This window comes from Urocampus carinirostris, chromosome 4 (assembly GCF_059441175.1).
Source record: "Urocampus carinirostris isolate Australia breed hairy pipefish chromosome 4, RoL_Ucar_1.0, whole genome shotgun sequence".
Taxonomy (NCBI): domain Eukaryota; kingdom Metazoa; phylum Chordata; class Actinopteri; order Syngnathiformes; family Syngnathidae; genus Urocampus; species Urocampus carinirostris.
The window spans coordinates 26350922-26373384 of NC_142352.1; the positions used below are offsets into that span (position 1 = coordinate 26350922).

Genomic DNA, 22463 nt, shown 5'->3' on the forward strand with positions numbered 1-22463 from the left:
TTAGCAAGTACGTTAATTTCTGTTACCTTTGCGTTTTATTTATTTTCTCGTACGAACCCTTTAAGGGAGACGTGGCAGGGAGGAAGTTCGGCTCTCAGTGTTCGTAGCATGAATTAGCGTGAGCTGCGGCTAACAGTAGCTTCTGTTGAATGTGTTGTTGTGGTGTTAAAGTACTAACATTTTTTAATCATCAACAGGCACGATCATGGTAAAAAACACAAATCAAACACATTTTTGAAAAAGAGCTCGCGCAAAACTGAGTTTGAATTTCACGTTTTTTTCAGGTAATCTTTATCAAACAAAACCATAGATTTCTCATCCTCTGGTTTTGAATAGAACATCTGTGCTAAATCTCCACCAAACAGGCAGGGTTCACTTTCTTCACTGTCCGAGTCACTTTCTATGCCGTGTGGCTCATCGAAAATTATTTTATTATTTGCAAAAGCTCGAACAATTGTCACAGCAGACACGTTAGCCCAAACCTCTAGAATCCTTTCGCAAATTGGGGCGTAACCCGCCTGGTGCTTGCGTTCCACTTTTTGTAAAACCATAGACCTGGAGTTCATCCACTGTTTCCACGCCACTCATAGCCTTACTTTGAACGGCAGGTTCACCTTTTAGCAGTCTCATGGTATTCTCAATTACGTCCGCCTTACAATACACATAGGGCATACTGCACAGAAGAACACGCTGCACAACTTTAAAAAAAAAAAAGACTTTTATGTGTGCCCTATGGTCATGAAAATATGGTAATAGTTAAGTTGTTATATTTTAGGAAGGTCATAAATTCATACCCTCTATGAATTACTTTGTCTTACTGGAAACAATTGCGCTGTCTGTCTGTCTGTCTTTCTGTCTGTCTCTGTCTCCATCCATCCATCCATCCATCAAAGACGTTTTCCCTTAGTGGGACGTGGCTAGAGTCAAGAACACATTCACCAAACATTCCTTCCCCTTTTCTCATTAGGCCCACAGTTCCACAAGTGATGAGTTGATGCGCCCTTCATCAACGGAGAGGCCCAACAGCATACACTGGTTTACCAAGAAACTACACAAAATGTCCATCACTGCAATTTCTAGAATTTAATACATAACACTCTTGCGTGCTGCATGGATGCTTTATGAACCAATAGTGACTGAAGAACTAGACTAGACTAGACTGCAGTACGAGTCTCACTAACTGTAGTTGTCAACAAACAATTTGCAGTTATGTTTACTCATTAAAGGAAGATGGCTATTGCCGCCCAGCATACAGGTTGTTGGAAACTGTTCATATTTGGATTACAAAAGTTAACAGAGAGGCAGACAGAACTTTTAGGAAATTCCTCCAAGTGCAGTTTTTAAACGTATTTCAAATTTGAAGTTCCAAAGATGCCTTTTCAAATTTCATTGTCAGTAAAGACGTTAGACGGGGGTTTTTAAGGGTTATTGATCTATCTTCGTTATTCATTATCCATTATCCGTTATCGGTCAGTTCATAATACGCTACAAAGCCTAGGAGCCGGGACACTTACTCTCAGCCAAAAGGCCAAGCTAAGGTCCTAGCCCTTAAGCCTTGCTGCGATCATTGCGAATGCACCGTTCCCGGAGGTACTGCAATACCGGGCCGATGCGTGGAGTGGACAGAGCAAGCTCTTATTCCATCTCCGGAATGCAAAAATCAAAGGCCAAGCTAAGGACCTAGCATCAAAGCAAGGCCAAGCTAAGGACCTAGCTTCAAGGCCAAGCTAAGGACCTGGCATCAAAGCCAAAAGGCCAAAATTCATCCTTCATAGACCATGCTGTAAATTCCTCATGGGCTATGATACTGCCGTTAGACACCCCTTAGATGTACTCCATAAGTGACCATACGTGAACGCTTCTTAGAGTCCGACGACTCAATGAAAGATGAGTGGGACACATTTAGCAGTGGTGTCAGGTAACTGATGGCATCAGACAAACTGCAAATTTGAGAGACATTCATGTTGAGTAACATTGTGGGTGCCTGTGTACTTTAGTTACTATCTACGAGTTTTATTTTCTGAAATCCGTGGTTGGCACTTTTAAATGATCAGTACCCAACAAGCAACCATCAACTTCAGAACAGCACGAAGATACACTCATAGCATTTTTGGAAAATAAGGGGATAAGATAACCCAACTCTAAACCCATGCACGTTCAAATCTCTTAACTGGATTTGTTGTTTTTTATTTTTAGAGTGAAGTATTTAAATTTTCATCTTTATGCATATCATATTCCCAAGGGGTGAACCCTGGTAATGTTCTTTGTGTTTTGTACCCTCAAATTATTGTTAACTAGCATTACAGTTATAGCATTAACTGTATAAACTGCCCATTGTAATGATTTTTATTCCGGTCCCCCTTTCCCCTGCAGATGTACACCCACAGGAGACCCTGCTGCATTTTTCAGCCCGGCGAGGCTTGGCCCGTGTCACACGCTTCCTGTTGTGGCAGCCTGGGGCAGGGGACGCGGTTCGGCTTCCAAACAAGCAGGGCCACACACCCGCCGCCATCGCTGAGCTTCGGGGTCACAACAGCCTCCAGGAGCTCCTTGCACAGTGAGTCACCATTCAGCTGACTGCCTCTACTTCTGCTACATGCAAAATCTGACATCTAATTGTGGTGTTATTTAGAGAGTGCCATTTAATCTTCATTCATGGGGTATTGGAACGACTTGATTAATAAATTCAAAAGAATTACAGGTGAAGAAAAAAGCACTATGATCAGGAACATATTATGAGACAAAAGTATTTAAATGAATGGTTATTTGAGAATACATAAATCAGATAATAAGAAAACAGAACCATAAGTCGTACAGTAAAAGCTCACAAAGACCTTAACAAAAATGAATGAATAAACATAATTACATTGAAGGTATACTAATCGCCATTGTCAATCTATGAAATATTCATAATTTTTGTCAGTATAATTTGAAAAATATAAAGAAATGTTTACCTGAGTCCCATCAGAAACAAACACAAGAAAGACTGATACAGACGCTGCCCGACTTACCAACGAGTTAGATGGGTGAGGTGGCAAATATATACTTTTCACTTGTCACTTTCCAATATTTTTTCAAAATGAATCATCATCTTTATTTCATCATATTATGTAAAATTAATTAGCACATTTCTCTCCATGATGATTTTATCATTGACCGGAAGAATTTTGAGGAAACGTATTTATTTAACTTAAAGGCACAGTGTGTTTTATTCAGTGACGGTTAGTGGTTTGAGAAATTACCATTTATTTTACAAATTCAAAAGCCTCACCTAAAAGAAAGCTGTCGTAGTTGTCCTCCATCTCCAACTTCAGTTGCACTACACTATACAGTGACATCTAGTGGGAAAATAATACACAACTACTCATTTCCTCTTTTAAAAGAGCTTGCATATGTGTTCAAAATGATGGCCTTAGTCGTTGTGGTCGATGACATCAGTACTAGTTGATATATTTTTTGGCATTCACTACTAAAGTGATGCTAGCTGCTAAAGCAAAGCTATCCACTAAAGTGATGCTACAGACGCTGCCTTACTTACAAACGCAATACGTTCCGGACGATCGTTCGTAAGTTGAATTTGTTTATAAGTTGCTTCAGTGCTATATTTTGTATGTTTAAGGTTTATATAAGTAACCTATAATGTTTCGTACTAAAAAATAAACATTTCCTAAACAATATGCTCTATAAAGATAAATAAAGTGAAGTTTAACCTTCTTTTGGGAAACGGTCCTCTGTGGTAAAAAGCGTTCTAACCATTTTCTCAACCGCATCAAGTTTTCTTTTTACACTTTCATTTCAAAAGAAACGTTTCGCCTCTTCTTTAGACTTTACACCAACCATATTGATTGGATGCACGAGATATTAAACAATAAAAATGTCAAAGTTCTTAGCGTGCTGGAGATATAGTGTAGGCGTAGAATGTGAGGTATGCACGAACAATGTCAGTAGGGCTACGAATGTCGCGAGAGTTGGTGCGAGAGTGTACGGGAGGGCATAGTTTAGTTTAGTAGTGGAGGGAGTGTTTACAATAGATGGGTGCTGACGGTTGTCGCTCTCCATAGAGACCGTAAGTGTATTTTTTCATGAACGAGGAGTAATCCATTACCCACACAAAACGACACCCTAAATTGGTGGCAGCGCTTGGATTACGGGCAGGTGAAGGAGAGATGTTTACAGCAGATTTTTTTACTTCCGGGTGGATGATGGGTGACCTCTCAAAGCGCCACACGTCGGTGACGGCGTAAAGAAGCATGACAGTAATGTCCTGTACTAGGAAAAAGGTGCACACAATACAAACTCTAACTTACAGCAATGTTCGGACAGTCTTCGACATCCTGAATTTTTTTTAGTATCTCCAGTTTTTCGCAAGTGGAATGATCGTAAGTAGGGAAGCGTCTGTATGACAAACAGTGAATAAATGCAGAAATGTATTGGCCATACAATTATTTGTTCACTTAAACACTGTACATTTGTAAATACTTGCAAAAATGTTTGATAGTTTTATTATTGGCAAATAAACAATCTTAGAGTCCAATATAATGTAACGGTAAACCTATTATGCAGGGGTAAAGAAGCAATGTTATTCATTTTGGTTCATATTCACTTTTTAGCGGCTCAAGAAAAGTTGAGTTTAAGCAATCTTCAGTTACATTCCTTTTACCTAAACTCTCTCTTTCTGTAGAACCACAAACTGGACAAATAGGTTTCGTGCGTTGGTAATGATCATTAAACCTTTTTGAAGTCACACTGGAAATGTTCTCCCAGCATTTTTTCATGTTGAAACCATAGCAATAGAAGTATTCTGCCAAACAAAAGGCCTTTTTACGACTTTGCCGTCTAACAATGTGTTTACCACACTTACAGAACCACGTAAACACATGTAACGAACCACTTACACGGTAATACATGCACACACCCACAAGCAGCAGGGTCATCTCAGATTTAGCAGGCGAGGGTAATAGCATATACTCTCCCTGCAATGGCTTCCTCAAATCGACATGCTAATGAGGTCAGATTGTTTTTATTGCGTGATCTGAGGCAGCTATTTGCAAAATAGCCTGAAAAATGTTTTAGGGTTGAGATTGACCTTCTTTCTTGTCATAAATCTCATATTTTTACTGCGGAATACAATTGAAGTCTAACGCGCCTCACAAGCAAAGACTTTACACTCCTTAATAATAACAAATGACATTTTTTCCATATGAGAGGTGAGGTCCCTGATGACTTCAAGATTTAAACATGGTCCGCCCAGCATTGCGTAAACAGTGCTGCCCCTTTGGCTCAGGTCCCCCACTCTTTCACAAGCATAAAAACATAACATGACAGTATACTGCCTCTGTGCTCCCTATTTCAGTCTTTCATTTGTTGATTTGTTTATTAATTCATTCAAAAAGAAACATTAGAAAAACAATTATGTCACCTCAAGTGTCCCAATAACGTGCCAATGACTGATGATGTTTTATATAATAGAAATTATAACAGCTATTATTGGTCAGATGCCCTGCGACCAGCTGGCAACCAGTTCAGGGTGTCCCCTGCTCACTGCCTGAAGAAAGCTGGGATGACTCCAGCACCCCGTGTCCCTACGGATGATAAGCTAAGAGGATAAGATAATGGATGGATAGTATTAACACCCTGACACCATCCAATGCTATACTCTTTGATACAAATAGTATACGCCCTGATGCAGGAAAATATTAATAAATGTAAAAAAAACACGACTTAAATGTATATCAGATTTTGCAAAGTTCAGCACAGAAACAGGGGTACAAAGTACTATAAATTGCTGCATTTTTATTAAACACTGCCTGACCGACTGTCATCTTTACTGCAAAAAAATAAAATTCTTTAGCAAACCATAATTACTTTCTTTGCTTTCATTGTACGGTAAAAGGATTACAGCAGCAAAAGTAGGTTGTTGCGGATCAGCTGACATCACTGTTAAAACTCACTGTGCTTTAATGGGCCAATCAGGACTGAGCAGTCTTCTTCCTTCTGGGGATGATCTAAGTGTTTATTTCACGGCAGGGCAGAGACAAACTCTGAATCGGGTGGATTCCCCCAGCATGTCAAGCCGGTGCCGACGGACGTCCGTGTGGTCTGCCATCATCCTGGCTTGCACACCCTGACACAAAGTGTGTATCCAGGCTGTGAACCGCCAAGCCTCGGCCAAAGCGTGGAGCAGCTGTTGCATTTGACGAGTCATCTCCACGCCAAGGTGAGTCACGGAACTCCGCTTTCGGTTGTTTGTCTATACCCTGCTCTTAACTTCTAACCCCTCTGGCTTGGTTTGTATAAGCGGCAGAACACTTTATGCAATCACACAACCGACTGTGTACTTAACTTGTCTTTTTCCCGCAGAGAGTATCTGTGTTGGAGCTGCGCTCCGACTGGCTTCACACGGCTGCTGAGTGTAGCGAAGGTTTAGAGCCGGAGGCTGCGAGTTGCCCACAAACAAACACACAAGGAAACCAAATTGAAAATGGCAGTAGTGTCACTTGTGGATATCCTGGCGAGAAAGAGGGGATAGTACACCCTGGGGATCATTGCCTCAGTCTCCCTGAGGATTGGGTGTGTCTTGAGTCAAATAGCGCAGATGGAAGGGAACTGCCTGACACCACACAGAACTTGACTTTGTGTGAAAAGCAAGACGGGGGGAGCCAGCCGTCCGTGGAAAGCCTTCATCAAACAGGGTGGAGTAAGCAGGAAACGGATAGAGAAGAAGAAGCACTGGAGGCCATAGAGGGAGAGGATTTATCTGGGAAGGAAGTAAACAGGGTATCTGAGAGCACAGAGGAGGAGAGCAGAGAAGGTTTAGTCATGGGCCAGTCGCAATCATCTGACAGTGTCCAGAAGTGTCACCAAGATGGGCAGGCGTTGGCTCACGTCCAGGAGCCCTGGGACGGAAACTCTTTAGCTGAGGAGGAAGCTGAAAACAAGTCTTTAGTGCAAGAGGACCTCCCACTTCCGGCATGGAGTGATGATGTAACCTTTGAATCTGATGTTCCGCCTCCCATAGAAGGGGGACCTCCACCAGATGTAAACAGCTTGAAACAAAACCAGGAAACAGCTGTTCAACATCATGCAACACAGTTTCAGCAAAGCAATGATCAGCACACTGTGAATCGAGGGACTTGTTCGGAGTTCAGAATGACTGAAGATGTGGATGTCGCAGTGTCACCTGATGAGGAAAATCTTGAGAAGACCCAGTTTTCAGCTGAGCAATCTGACCTCCTTACAGATTTGGGCCAACCCCATGGCCTGTCCAGTGATGACGACATCAGTTTCCAGTCGTTCGGGAGCTACCAGTCAGTCGCGACAGACATATTCCACCCAACCAAGGAAAGTACCCCATCGGAGGAGCATCAGCCTACTGACGGATTCACTGCCGAAGAAAAGGAATGCGAGACGCAAGACGCAAATAGCACGTGCCAGCTTACGTCAGTGGAACCTTCAGAGGAAACCAGCAGCAGTCTGCAACCCACATTCCACACAGCAGATTGCCCTGACATACCTGAGGAGGCAGTGGTTTTAGACTTTTCTGAAAAGTACATGTCGCCGGGCAAAGATAGGTCAGAGAGCACGGCTAAAGAGGAAAATCCCAGCAGTGGTGATCTTAATGAAGGTATGCTTGTAATTTAGATCCTACTAAGGTTATGATGATTGAAGGCTGAATTTCAATGTTTAGATATTTGAAAAATCTAGTGTTTTGTTGCTAAATATTCAAAAAGTATTTTTTTACGTTTTATCATGCACTAAGAAGGGCCGTAAATATGGTCCTTATCGAAAAAGACTACGCTACAGGCAGTCCCAAAACTCACTAAAGAAATCGGAGTGTATGTCGTCGGATTCCGTGAGCACTGAAGTCGTAGGGGCACCATTTCTTGTGGTGTGTGATGGGCAAGTACAGCCTAATGGCACCCATCATTCTTCAGCCATGGGAAGTGGGAGGTCCTCTTGCACTAAAGCCTTTATTTTTTCCACCCATCATTTTTTCAACCTACAAAAGCTTATCATATACGTTTTTTAAGTATAAATATAATCAACTATATAATGTTAATTTCTTTACGGCATTTTCAGTGTATGGAGTTTTGAAATATGCAAGGAATTCAGGTAATTGATAGCGCTACACCATGTGATCACGTGGCAAATGCCCGATTTTGGTATAAAAAACTTTGCAGTTTTCCATACCTGTATTGCAATTTCACTGCGTTTTTCGACTTTATAAGAAAAGTGCATTGTCTGTGCTAGTTTTGTTTTTGGGAAGAACTCGAACATAGTGATATGCAAACTTACCTTAAGATGACAATATTACAGACTGAGACTATACAATTGGAACAAAATCAAAACTAGATGTACCAAAAACAGAATTGCAGTTGAATAATTGTCATCATACAAAAGTACAACAGAATTGGAGGGCTTCTCCTTTCAGTGTAAGTAAGTGATTTAGAGAGCGGCTGGCTAGTTTAACACTAGCTTCAGGTAACGAGACTTTTGCATGATCTTCTCCATGATTAAAAGACAAAGGTCACAAACGAAGCAGTTTCCCACAAGTAGTAGCACCAAGTCATCCGTTTATTGGGCAAGGGATCTGGCGTTTGGCACTAGCTACGTCCAGCAATGGTGGCTTAAAGTTGTTAGCCTAGCTGCTAGGTTTCCCTCCAACGCTGCCGCAGTATTCCTGCATGCGATAACAATCCACATCCGCTGGTGATAAGTATTGCTTTGCGTCCTCAGAGTCAGATTTAATTGATTTTTTTTCAATGTAATGGACCGCTTAGTGACCATTTGTGCAACAACTGCAAACTTTGCCTTTCTATTGGCTAGTGCCATTAAAACTTGCCTCTGAATGGCCGGTGCTGATAAAACCCGAACTGTGAAAATTCTTGTTGGCCAAGCACTCCATCACTCACATAACAAGCTGGAATTATTAATCCATGAAAAAAAGCGCAGTGTCTTGCGATTGCACTATTGCACTACGTCACATATTGACTACATTTCGGTTAATCGTGTAGCCCTATTAGGTAGCACGTACCTTTTGATTTATCATTGTTATTTTTATTATATTTATTTTTATCATGCAATATTGCTGCCCAAGTATGACTCTTTTGTTTGCATTAGTTAGTAAAGGGATTGACCAAATAATTGTATTTAAACGCACCTAACTAATTTTCCATATCAAACTACATATTTTTTACCAATACCCATGACGTTTTAATTTTTAACTTAATTACTAATAGTCTGAAAGGCTCAACAATTTTTCTATTCTAAACTGGATAACGTCCATATGTGAGCCTGTACATGATATGTAGCCAAATGGTTTCACCAAAACCTCAGCCTTATGAACATTATCAAAAATTGAATATTCACTCCGTTAGCGTGTAGTAGAGTATTCAGGAGACAATTTTAAAGTAAATCATCCATGAAACTGCAGAACGTTTTATTTCCATCCAAAAAGATAGCTTTTGTTCCATTGCCCAAAAAAGTGTTTTAAACAGAATAAAAATAGTTCATAACACAGCCACTTTTTGAGTCAAAACCACATTTATTCCTTACGGAGCTTTTAGATTCACATTATATTTCATCACTATACCAAGGTGTGATTTTTTTTTTTTTTTTTTTTACTTTTTTCATGGAGAATGAAGCCTGAGATCACAGTAGCAAAGTTATTTTAGCCCAGGGCTGCTCTGACTCTCTTGTGTGTATATTTGTTTGTGTGCGTGTACGTTTGTGCGTACACACACAATCACGCACCCAGGATAAAAATGTCTCACTTCACTTGTTATTGATTCCTCCATGCTGCTGCTTTGTCATTGCACCCACCATCTGATTTTTGTGTCTGTCTTCTCCAGAGGTGATCATGCTGAAACCTGCCGAGACTACCTGTGCCTTGGAAGAAGTATATGAGACTAACTCATCGTCAGTAAGTTCCAACTATTTTCATTATCTATATTATCGTTACTATTATTATTGTAGTTATTCTTTTTCAAATATGTTGTTAACTAACAATTATTGTATACAATTTGGCTTAGCATGTAGATTCTTGGTTAATGAAGGTTTATACGCACACTATAATTTCCATCCATTATCCATCCATTATCTGCACTGCTTATCCTCAGTAGGGTCGCAGGTGTGCTGTAGCTCATCCCAGCTATCTTCGGGCAGTGGGCAGGGGACACCCTGAACTGGTTGCAAGCCAATCGCAGGGCACTCGCTCGCTCATTCACACCTAGGGACAATTTGGACCGGCCAATTCACCTGAAATGCATGTTTTTTTGGAATGTGGGAGGAAACCGGAGTGCCCGGAGGAAACCAACGCAAGCACAGGGAGAACATACAAACTCCGCACAGGAAGTCTGGTAACTGGATTTGAACCCATGATCTCAGAACTCTGCCGCACACGCGCTAACCACTGCGCCGCCTTGCCGCCCTACACTATTATTTGTGATCCTAATTTTTGAAAATTGAAAACAAAAAGAAAAATTGCAAGTCAGAAAAGACTTACTTATGCTTTCTTCTCCTAAGGCAACAACGAAGCAGCTAAATCACAATTTATATTGACAGTTGATTCAACCCCCTGAGACAGTTGAGTAAAAGCAATCAAAAACACCGTATAAACATCATGAAAACAAATAGGTTAGTTTGAATATTGAACATGATTAACAATTAGGATTACCAGCTCAGACCATACAAAAATCACATTTGAAACCCTTTACACATTTAGCAAGATGGTATGTATACGCGTGATTGCCACACATTTTATGAAGGATTATTAAAAACATTAGGTTGTGGATTGCCCCACTCTAAAATGGTTGTATTTGACCCAAGTGTTTTTAGAGTGTAATTGGAAAAGTCGGTTGCTCTTTCAGTACTAACATTTGCTAGGCTTGTGTTTCGACTATCTTTTTTTGTAAAGATTTGCATAGTTGGATTGTCAAAAAAATCTTGAGGAACACACCACATATCAAAATATATGACAATTAGACTTGTGTCTAATGGGTTTGATCAGTGGGAAAACGCTTAAACTATCCTGAGGTTTTTGTGTTTGCCACTGTGAAGCCATTTAACATTCTGCCATGTCAATGTTAGCTTTGGCCAATTAGCTCAAAAACATTTTTTCTCCTCCTTTCAAGTATCCTTTAGCAGGCACGACATGCTGTCTCTTAGCAAGTCATAGGGGAAGCGTGTGAAAGGCGAAGAAAGAGTAATGAGGTGAAATTTGCTTACATGCACTTTGAGGTTCCAACGACACATTTGAAGCCCCCAGGACTTTTTTTCTTTCGACCTGCTAGTTCACTTTTCATTCCATGTCTTTTGAAGGCTGGACTTTTACATGGCGTTTACACCATGCAACAGGATCTTCCCTACTTGTAAGTTTATTTATGCACAAGCACATGGAGGCTATCTTCTCCCAGAAATGTTGCTGACTGACAGATTCCTCAGCAGCTGAAAGCCCGCGCGGCTTTCCGCATATTCCAGGCCTGCGGTTACATATTGGCGTTTTTTCCCCCCTGCTCCTGAAAGCCAGATGTTTCCTGGTCACGCTAGCAAGCTTCACCAGCAGAGAGCAGCCTTGCCTCATAAACTCTTCTCTCCCTAGACAGCATCCGTCCCTTGTCACAAGATCTTGGTTAAATGTGCTGTATTTTCAATGAGGCTGCAGCAGCTGCAGTAGGCGCTTTGCTAGGACTGTTTGAGATCTCTGGACTGACACAGTAAAGTAAGCGAGCTGTTTCCTCCCACAATACCTAACATTAAAACATGATTAATCATCAGCTAGATATATGCTGGTATGAAGAAAACAGGCATACTATTAGACCCCATGTTATTCAATCGTACTTTTAGGTCCAGATGATCTCTGGTAAGATTTATCAGGCAGAAACATGTGGCTGGAGCAACACAATGAATTACAATCTGCTGTGCTGTGTTGAAATATGTAAATTACATCGCGCAACAGCATCTCATGAAACCTAAACGAGCGCGAGCATATCGAACCGCTACATAAAATAAACAAGCGTGAAAATCATTGCGACAGTTAAAACGCAGAAGGGCCAGCAGTGACAGCTGTTATGTTCCCCCCCCCCAATTTTTGTATTTATTTATTTTTCTCACCAGTACTTCAGGTTTGTATTGAAATATGAAGCATCATGCTGTATATTTATTTATTTTTTCGCTCCCTCAGTAATAGGGCATGTGACACATGATTTTGAAAGTATTAGTCAATTCATGTTTCAAAGTTAAACATTTTAAATGAAGTTTTTTTTTTTTTTTATGTTGCTATGATCCTCCCCATTGTTGCCGCCCTCATGTAGTGCTTCAGATATGTCAGACAGAATTGGAAATAGAGCAATTTCTTCTATTCATTTAGATAAGCCAGATGAAAAGCTATTTTTGCCTTGTTATTTATATGTCTAGATTCTTATTAAGGGTTAACAATTCTACAGTGATGATCACTAAATATACAGTAATTGGCATTTGTAGTTTCAGACATCAAACTCAAGTTTTTTTTAACCGGAAAGTCATATTATAAATTGCTCTCTGCATACATTTACAGAAACTATGGTCCATGTCATGTCAGGTCCTGTGTGGCGCAAGCTTGTCTTTGGATCCGCTAAAAAAATTGAGTTTGCGCGGATGTGTGACACATTTTGGGGAATCAGCTATTGAGGACACACCGACCCGCCCCACCTTGGGGTTGTGTAAGATCTGAAAGCAGTAAAATATAGTAAAGCGAATCAGCCAAACAAATGTTCCCTGATCTCTCACTGCAGATGACAGGCCATAGACAGCTGTGACAAAAAAAGATTTGGGATCCAATTTATTTACGCGGCTCTTTGGTGACCAGGGGTGTTGTTGACTTCCTTCTGGTTACCTTAAATGGAACTGTGTTTTTTGCAGCACATCCAAACAAATACAAATTAAAACAAATACAAGTCACTAATATACTTCCTATATACAGTATACCCTTTAATGAGTTGTTAGATAGGGTTGTAGGTGACAACTAGCACACCCAGACTCTTACTTAGATCCTGTAATTTATTTTACTCTGTCATTGCGGGTAAGGCAATATCACAAAAGTAGGTGTTATAGGGTATTTTCCCCTTCATTTAAGCTATTTAGAATTCCTTTGGGTCGTAGGAACCAGAGCAACTAAAATTATTTTCCTGATAGAAATTTAAGCTTGGTGTTTTCTTCTCTCAGGTGACCATGATAAATAGCTTGGGATGTGTAAAGAATAGTGAAATGCACCTGCCCTACTGCAAAAAAAAAAAAAAAAATCTGTTTGACTCTATAGTAAAAATCTGCAATTAGCATAAATTCTCTTAACTATTCATCCAATACTACTCACACGCCTTTCATTGCTTCAAAAATTGTCTGATTGACACTTGTCAAAACTTTGGCCCTCAACTGCGACCTTGGCAGTTAGCACGCGCAAACTGCATTGTTTTTGGCAAACAAGTGATGTAAGGACCAAAGATCGGCTAGGTCATGTAGGGAAAGAATATTGTTCGGCGTAGTGTTCTCGTCATACCCTCCACTATATCAGATGCCCTTCTCACTCAGCACAAAAAGCAAAAACCCCAAAAAACGATCTCCTTCTGTTCTCAGCCGTTGTTGTCCTCGTTCCGCTGATTGGAATTCCTATAGGATCATCTGGGATTACTGTTCTGTCAGACTAAGAAGCCTATTGATTTAGAATAAAAGAAAACGCTGTTAAGTTAATCCTCTGCCGTGGCACGGTTTGATGACACATCATCAGGCGCAGTCAGGAGTTTCTTCCCTCAAGGATACGCGGATGGATCTTGAGGGAGCGCGGAGTCGAGCCGGCCATAATCTTCTGAATACTTGGCAGTCACACACCCCAAGTGATAATAGCCAGTGAAATATGCTGTTTTTTGTCTCTAACACTATAATTACAGTGGTTCTTCTAAGGTCCCGACGGGATTGGGTGACCCCAAATTTGTTCAGATGTGGAAAAAGTTCTTCCAAAAGGAATTAATATTAGTGTCAACCTTTTTAAAATTACAATTCCAAATTGTAGAAGTCTACACAGTGAGAGGGTAAGTGTATCGAGTTTGAGTTTTATTCTGTATTTTAAGTCTGGTAAAATTTCAAATTGCTGCACATACCTCATTAAGAATAAAATAGCTTGTTTAGTTAGATGATGGTTCTGGGATGAAACTTGTCTCTAAGCCCATTAGTCTTGGTTTTGAAAGACCTGTAGCATCTGCCAGGAAGCAGCAGGTCTAAGTAGGTGATGGGAGGCTTTCATATTGTTGTCGTCACAGCTGTGATCTTCCAGACTGGGCAGGGAGCAGCAAGTGACTTTCTGGGTTGTATTTATGAGTCTCTGTAAGTGTTTGCTGTCTCTTGTCTACTTTTAGGATTACATACATGTTTGTATTTTTTTCTCAATTTTTCTCAATATTCACCTTGCTGCCGGTGTTGCCTTCCTACTATGTGCCACCCATCCAGGAGCCTCCTGAATGTTTCTCCCCTGCCCACTAGGTAGCATCAAACCTCCCCGCCGGTTGAACTGTGTCATTTGAGCGCACAATAGCTTATGTGTCGACTGTTCTACTGTATCCTAGCTGATGTTGTGTTGTACTGAAGGAAACACAGAGGGACATTCAGAGAGCCCCGGATGTGGGGGTGGGCCCCAGTCAGTCAGAGGCCGTACTCAAAATTTGGGGTGGGAAAGAGAAGAAGGAGGAGGGTGCAGAAGCAGACTCCTTGTCCAGATGTTAAACACGGCTCATCGGCTTTCGTTTCCCTCCGCTTTTTCTGGATATATATTTTTGTTATTGTTTGGAAGGAGGGGACAATGTATGAACGCACAAAGCGGAGGTATAGCTTCTGTGCCAAAGACAAGAGGGCCGTCAACGTGGTTTTGATCAAGGTAAGACAACCAAAGAAAGTTTTTTTTATTTTCTTATTGCGAACGTCGGAAGAGTTTGGTTGCAACTCCACTAACGCGTAAAGTTCCACCCATGAAATTGAAGCTTAAACTCGATATGGCATGCTTGCTTTGAATCCTGTAATAAAATATCTCCACTGGGGATGCTGCAAAAGGTTTGTTGACTACTTCCCCCAACTTTTTGAACCCCACTCTCAAGGTCACAAACACACGCAAATTAGGGCGATTTGCGCATACTGCATTTGCTCGTTGTGAGTACCTCAGTTGGTTTGTTTGGTCATGTACCATCTGCTCTTGTATTAAGGTTTTAAGCTTAGGTTAGTTTTTCTCTTTTCAAAACTTCAGAAGCATTTATGTAATCTTTTTCTTTTCTGCTGTGCCTCACTTTTTCCTCATGGCTCAAGCGCTGTGTGTGTTTGCATGTGATCTTGGCCAATTCGTCTCGTTCAATAATGACAACTTTAATCCTATGCATTCAACCGGCTTGTCTTCATGGCATAATTTGTCTTGATTACAGATTATTTCAATGTTTATTAAGTTTTTCCCCTGCATTGTATTTACCTCCAGGATATGATTTTCCTTGAAACTCACGTCAATTGGAAAAATGGATGGAAGCGAGACAGAAATAAAATATTTGCTGGTGTCATTCTTGGGGTTTTCATAGACCTTTCAATCTAAATGTTTTTTTTTTTCTTAGGCAGGGTTTAAAGCTGACCATTAGGATTTCAAATCAGTTTCAAAAAAATTAAGCTGTCTTAAAAGGGTCTTACTCCAGAGTTCACAGGAAACTTAAAAGGTACATCTGGGTCACAATTTAAAGAAAGTCTGTGGAATGAGTTTGAAAACACGGCATTGGGTTTCGAAATGGGATTCAAGACGTGGATTATAGTTTCAAGTTAGCATTAAGGTCTAGAAGTTGGCTTTCAATTTTATCTTTTCAATTTGGGTTTTAAACAATTTCAAAGGATCACTTCAGGTTACGCCTAAATCTTCAAACAAGGTTTAACGTTTCATTTAAAGATTTTGTGTCAGAGTTAGGGCTTTGAACAAAAAACCTTTCAAGCCAGGGATAGTGCAACACATGTTCAAGGTGTTTTTTTTTTCTAAAAAATAAAACAAAAAACAAAAAAAAAAACAGCATATGCTCAACAGGAAAATCAACACACCACAGCAGTTCCTTCTATCTCTCTCCATGCTAGTTAGTTTAAAAATGATCAACTCCATGAGGATGATGCTCATGTGTTTTACGGGCATCAAGCTGCTGGGATGTGAAATGCCGGCTGGAGTCAAGTCATTTGGCCCAGAGCCACAACCTGCTGCTATTCTGAGGTTGGAAGAAGATGTTAGCCACTGCTCCATGGCTTTTTCCCACGCTAATCTCTATCTTTCTCCGCGTATTTTTTCTCACCCTCACACCTCAAACAGTAGCTGACATCAGCAGCAAGTTTTAAAACTGACAAATCTTTGCACAAGCTAAAAGAAGTTATGTGTGTTGGCTAAAGCCCCAACTCTGGATTTACAACCTAGATTTTACTGAGAAATACAAGCCAGTTTTAAAACGGAAATCCCCTCTGCTGAACAGATTGTATCGATGAAAATGAAATGGTCATTCATTTAAAAAAAATAACGCCTGTATTGATGTGTAGGAGCCAATCACTCATCAATATAGTATGTCATGCAGTCAACGAGCATTTGCAGTCTGAAGGCATTGATAGTCTTTCTTCATATTGTTTCAATAATTGCTGCAATTTTCCAAATAACAGCTGTGGAATCAAAAGAGCCTTATTTGATAAAACTATCCATTTGGAGTTTGTAATTATTCGTGGACTTTTTTGGTCTAATCTTAGAGACAGCTCAAACGTATTTCTGAGGGATTTAAATATAGACCTGGACGTATAACACAGTGCGTCCTCCTCCCGCTATCTCGCTGAGCCCTTCCTCCTCCTCGTCTCTGAACTCTGAACTGTGATGGTGACACAAAGAGTACTCAGGTACTCAGTAACTTGAAACATTGGCATGTATTGACATTCGTGACTAGAGGTACCACTGTATCCATCCATCCATCCATTTTCTAAACCACCTATCCTTTAGGGTGGTTAGATTCCATTTCAGCTGTCTTCAGGCAGTGAGCAGGGTACACCTTGAAGGTTGCCAGCCTGTCGCAGGGCACACACAAGACATACAACCATTCACGCGCCCATTCATACCTAGGGAGCTTTGTGATGACAGCAAATAGCTCGTCCAGCTGTAGCCAAGCAGGGCATGGAGGAAGACATAGCTTGGACCGCTGACGACTCTTGAATTAGTTGTAATGGTGACATTTTCTCATCGATTTAAATTTTTACACTTCTTTTTTTAGTTTTGTAACCTCTCAATGGAGACATTACTTTACTGGATGAAGAATGATTGCTACACTTAACTTTGCTTGGGAAAGTCTCGACATTCTATATCAGGGGTCTTGAACTCGCTGCCTGGGTCACAATTGGGCCCCCAAGATGATAGTTTGATGCCCCCGCCTTAATATGAAAATTACAGTGTGTTTTATTTTCCCACTAGATGTTGCTGTATTTTGTTGTGCCACTGAAAATGAGTGCTAAAAGCACAACGGAAGACAACATATGGAGACTCAAGTGACCAAAACACACCGTATTACGTTTGAAAAAGGAAATGAATGAAAAAGGGAAATAATTGAAAAAGGGGAAAAAAGAAACAAAAAGAAAGGAGAAAAAAAGAAAAGGGTAAAATGGAAAAAAAGAAAAGACAAAAATGAAAAAATAAAAAGAGAAAAATAATCAAATTTAATAAAACCCCAAAAATTATTATATATTTTTTCGTTTTTGACCTTTTCTCTTTCTTTATTTCTTTCCTCTTTTGTTTCTTTTTCTCCATTTGCCTTTTTTTCTTTCTTTCCCCCTATATTTCTTTTCCTAGTTTCCTTTTTTTGCCTCTTTTTTTTCTCCCCTAGGTTTTATTCCTGTTTTGAAAAAAATCCCCTTTTTGTCTTTGAGAAAGGCTGATTAAAAACTGGAAGAAAGTTTTTTTTTTTGCTCACTTTCAGTCTCCGTAGTTTGTAGTCTTCCCTCGACTAATTTTATGTTGCAAGACACATTACAGCGACAGCTAAGTCACAAATATGTAACACTGTTCCCTTAAGAACAGTGTTTTTTGTCATCAGTGCTGTTTTTGTGAATAAGTACATCCGGCCCAATCTCACCTGGATCCTAGCTTCCGCATCCCCCAACTCAATTGATTTTGAGACCACTGTTTTATACTGATTGGATGCAGCAGTTTACGCACTTTTGCTTCGAAACTTAGCTCTGTACAATCACTGCTATTTAATTTACAGTAAATTCTGGACTATAGAGCGCACCTGATTATAAGCCGCATCCACCACTTTCTAGGTGATTAGCCATTTTTGTATTTACACAAGCTGCACCTATGGATAAGCCGCGTGCACCCGCATTAAAATTGTGACACAATCACAAGTTTGACCCAGACCAGACTGTAAGTTCCTCGTTTGTAACTACATGGATAGTACACAATCCTAGAACCATAGTTGGCATCATAAATGGAAAATGATACCTGTAATTAACGTATGATGCCGACTTGTAAAGTCCGGGTCCCGTTGAAAGTAATCCAAGGAAACAAAATGTATATTTCCAAAGTTAAGGGTGGGAAAAATATATATCCTCTATTGTCCGCTGCTACAACAGACAGATCTACCGGTAACTCAGCTTTACCCTACTTCCCATCAGCCCGCGTTTGCTCCGCCCCTTCTTTTTGATTCGTCCGTAGAACACACAACAGAATAAATTTATAAAATAAATACATTACAAAAATATACAGTTGCAAATACATATTATACATGGTTACACATATTTATGAAGAAAGACGGTACACCGAGTGAGTTTTCAAAGCTTTAATGATAATAATATAACTTTCATCCCAAACTGTGCCTTTGAAAGGTACCAACACGCTAGTAGGATCACGCTTGCAATGTATCAAACGTGGCTGTTAAAAAAAAGCATCCCGTAATTGTGAATATTGTCAGATATAACAAAATTGTGAATATTCTTGATTGCTGTTGAGATTGTCAGGAGGGGTTGTTGAAACCTCGCATTGTTTGTTTTCTGTTATTAGTATCAATACATTTGTTCAAACCACAATTCACGGTAGTTCGTCCTCCACTTCGTCCTTATAACTATCGCCACTAAGGGCGTCTTCCTCGTTATCGCAACGTACCCTAACTTAACAGACAATGTATGCTTAAACTTAGAGGTTGCAGTCTTTCTTGGCGCACATATTCTACTGGTCTTAATCTTACCTTTTATACTCCAGCGGCGCTGGTGGCCGTTAGAAAAATTCCATAAATTGGCCGCTTCACTGAATAAGCCGCAGGGCTGAACATTTGGGAAAAAAGTAGCGGCTTATAGTCCGGAATTTACGGTATGTCACTATTGCCAGTTGACTGCTTTCTGGCTGAGTAAAGGAAGATGTTTTATAGGGTTGTCATAATAACTTATTGTACTATTGATTATCAACCTATCGCTTCTAGAATATTTCTTTCTGGATTTTTTAATACGCAAAACATGACAATATATCTTGTTCAAAACCAGAATTGTGTTTGGGGGGAGGATATGAACCTTGATGGAAACAGGAACGCTTAACAGTAGAGAGATTAAGAGTCTCACTAAATATTTCCTTTGCTTTCGGGCTCCTATGGCAGAAAATAATTGAAGCACTGGCTTCTTACATCTTTCCTGAATGGGGCGATAAGATTTGATTGTTTCCCATTCATTTCATCATGAATCACACCTAATGTCTGCCACAGACATTTCGGAACAGATCCGTTTTATTTGAAAGTTTTATACTATGTTTGTATTGTATAGTATCCACATCAAATGTTTAACAGATGTAGGTGGGCCAGTTAAACTTCATCACTCAATTCACAATTACCTCACACCAGACACCACTGCAAACATCTTCTAGTGAGAGTTTTTAAGGACATGATGCCTTTTTGGCTGTTTAATGTCAAAGTTGCTCTGCATTATGCCGCCTTTGCTTAGACACTGTAAAAAGAGGGGTTTAAAAAGCCTTTGGAGGAATTCATATTTTTTTTCATAAACAAAAGTCACAAAAATGTCTAAAGAAGTCTGGGAATGTCTACGTATCTTTATCCTTGTGTAAAAGGAGTGTTTAGACTTACTGTCCGCTTGTGTGGAAAGTCAGCAATGGCTTCCAGATGTGTGGTGCTGTGGGACTCCAATTTACACCATGGTATGCATGGATTCCTTTGGGCAAACCTGTTTCCTCAAAACCCACCACAAGTGAAACATTTGAATTTGTTTTTATTTTGTAATTTTCTGTTGCCATGCCGTTTTATGTGTCCATTAATGTTCCATATCACGTATTGTCTTTTAAGTATCTTAGTACAAATGCAGACAATGCACACATTGTGCACTTGCCTGTGTGTAGTGTTCAATGTAGTTATTCGAGTATGCCCGACCCTTTGCTGTCGGAGATATCTTAACCAATGATTTGTTGCTATCTCACATGGATTCTGTTGGGGCCACATTTGTAGTCTTGTTTTTGGCTGTTGCTATTCACTGAATCAATGAGTGTACTGTCCGTGTCTTAATCTCTTTTTAGCTTTGACATGACATCACTTCTTAGTGTGCTGGCCCACAAACCTACTTTCTCATGGGAGTTGAAGATTTTTTTTACCCTGGATTTGAAAGTAGCAATTATTGTATGCCAAGTCTTTAGTTAGATCCTTATTTGGGTACGGAATATGAGTTTAATAATGATAATGCATCTAAAGAATACCTTGATTTATTCACTAATGCTTGAAACAATGATAAAAATCATACATAATATCTTAATCTGACGGGGATCATTTCGTAAGATTGGACATCATTCGAAATCCATTACAATAGCTCCATCTGCATGGAGGTTATGTTCCCTCTATTTTTTAGTTTTAAAAAAATAATAATTTCAATACAATTACATTAACCACTACTATACACTAAAACCAAAGAACATACCCCTTTTACAAAGGCCTAATGCATTTGTTTAACAAGTAAAAGTATTTAGATATATTTATATATAATACAAATAATTACTGTACTGTCAAGTTGTAATTCTAATCATCAATGTGACCTGAAAAGCATAGATACTGTTTACCCAATTAGAATGCAGGACACAATGCATGATGCGAATCAGTGAAATTACAAGACTAAAAAGTGAACCGTGTTATTGCAAGTGTTCTCTGCATCTAGTTACTAATGCCCTGTCCTGTCCATCAAAACTATTGTTGGTGTAGCAAGGTTTTAATCAGGGGTCAGCAACTACTGGGCCGAGTACTGGTACCGGGCCACACAGAAAAAAAAAGCCATAGTTTTTGGTTATACCGAATGAATTTGTCTATACATGCATTCATCTTTTTCTGCCAAAAGCAAGTAAGTGTGGGTACGCATTACACCGAGCTTTCATGGTAGTATTTTGCTTGTAAGCCATGATTGGTCAGTCGTCAATGTAATTTGCTTGGCATTAGATGCAATGGCAATCAAACCCGGATTGTGGTGGGGAGAGCGCCAAATCCCAGCCACAAGACAACTAGGATTGTGGGTGTCAAAGCAAAAGGCATTAGGTTTTATCTCATTATTACACTATTTTTTACTCAAGCAGCCATGTTGAACTATGTTGTTGTGGCTTCTGTACTGGAGCATTATGTAAAAGAGCTCAGCCAAAACTACATTGTATAACAGTTCACTAAACACTTACACCTTTCAGATTTAAAAACAAAAGCCGAGACAACATGGTTCGATGTAAAATTGGTGTGAAAATGAGATAACATCTAATGCCTTTTCCCATGTCAAATCTCTAGTGGGCCAGGCCACGAGAATATTGTCAGGCATTAAACCGGTCCATGGTACAGAACATTTGCTGACCACTGTTTTAGAGAGGGCAGCACGGCAGCGCAGTGGTTAGCGCTTGTGCGGCACAGTTCATGTCATGGGAACCTGTTGTGGGTTCAAATCCAGCTCCAGACTTCCTGTGCGGAGTTTGTATGTTCTCCCCGTGCTTGCGTGGGTTTCCTCCGGGCACTCCGGTTTCCTCCCACATTCCAAAAACATGCATTTCAGGTGAATTGGCCGGTCCAAATTGTCCCTAGGTGTGAATGAGCGAATGAGTTGTCTGTCCCTGTGTGCCCTGCGATTGGCTGGCAACCAGTTCAGGGTGTCCCCCGCCCACTGCCTGGAGATGGCTGGGATGGGCTCCAGCCCCCCCGCGACCCTAATGAGGATAAGCGGTACGGCTAATGAGATGAGATGAGATGAGATGAGACTGTTTTAGAGTTTTAAGATGAATTCAATGCTTTACTGTTACAATTTTATAATTATGCATCCTCCTCAAAAACAGTTCTACCGATAGACGGTCTCCCTCTATTTCTATAAAGCAACATCAATTTGTTTACATTTGCCGACAGTGACTCACTGTCATATCCTGGTAAACAACATGGTGTCGTGGGCAAAGAAAAATTTCG

At 40.1% G+C, this 22463-nt stretch overlaps 1 protein-coding gene and 1 non-coding gene across 8 annotated transcripts in view; one reads left to right on the top strand and one right to left on the bottom strand.

Annotated features, from left to right (window-relative positions):
- Window positions 1-22463, top strand: part of akap13a (A-kinase anchoring protein 13a) — a 134662-nt gene that overhangs the window by 45525 nt on the left and 66674 nt on the right. For all 7 annotated transcript variants that reach the window (XM_088333986.1, XM_088333987.1, XM_088333988.1 and 4 more), the window contains exons 7-10: window positions 2374-2557; window positions 6028-6217; window positions 6361-7624; window positions 9852-9922. In XM_088333986.1, the coding sequence (XP_088190112.1) occupies window positions 2374-2557; window positions 6028-6217; window positions 6361-7624; window positions 9852-9922 (1709 nt within the window). The remainder of the gene's footprint in view (window positions 1-2373; window positions 2558-6027; window positions 6218-6360; window positions 7625-9851; window positions 9923-22463) is intronic.
- LOC148367169 (U2 spliceosomal RNA) lies at window positions 1569-1766 on the bottom strand. The gene has a single exon (XR_015850382.1). It is a non-coding gene; the product is annotated as a U2 spliceosomal RNA (small nuclear RNA).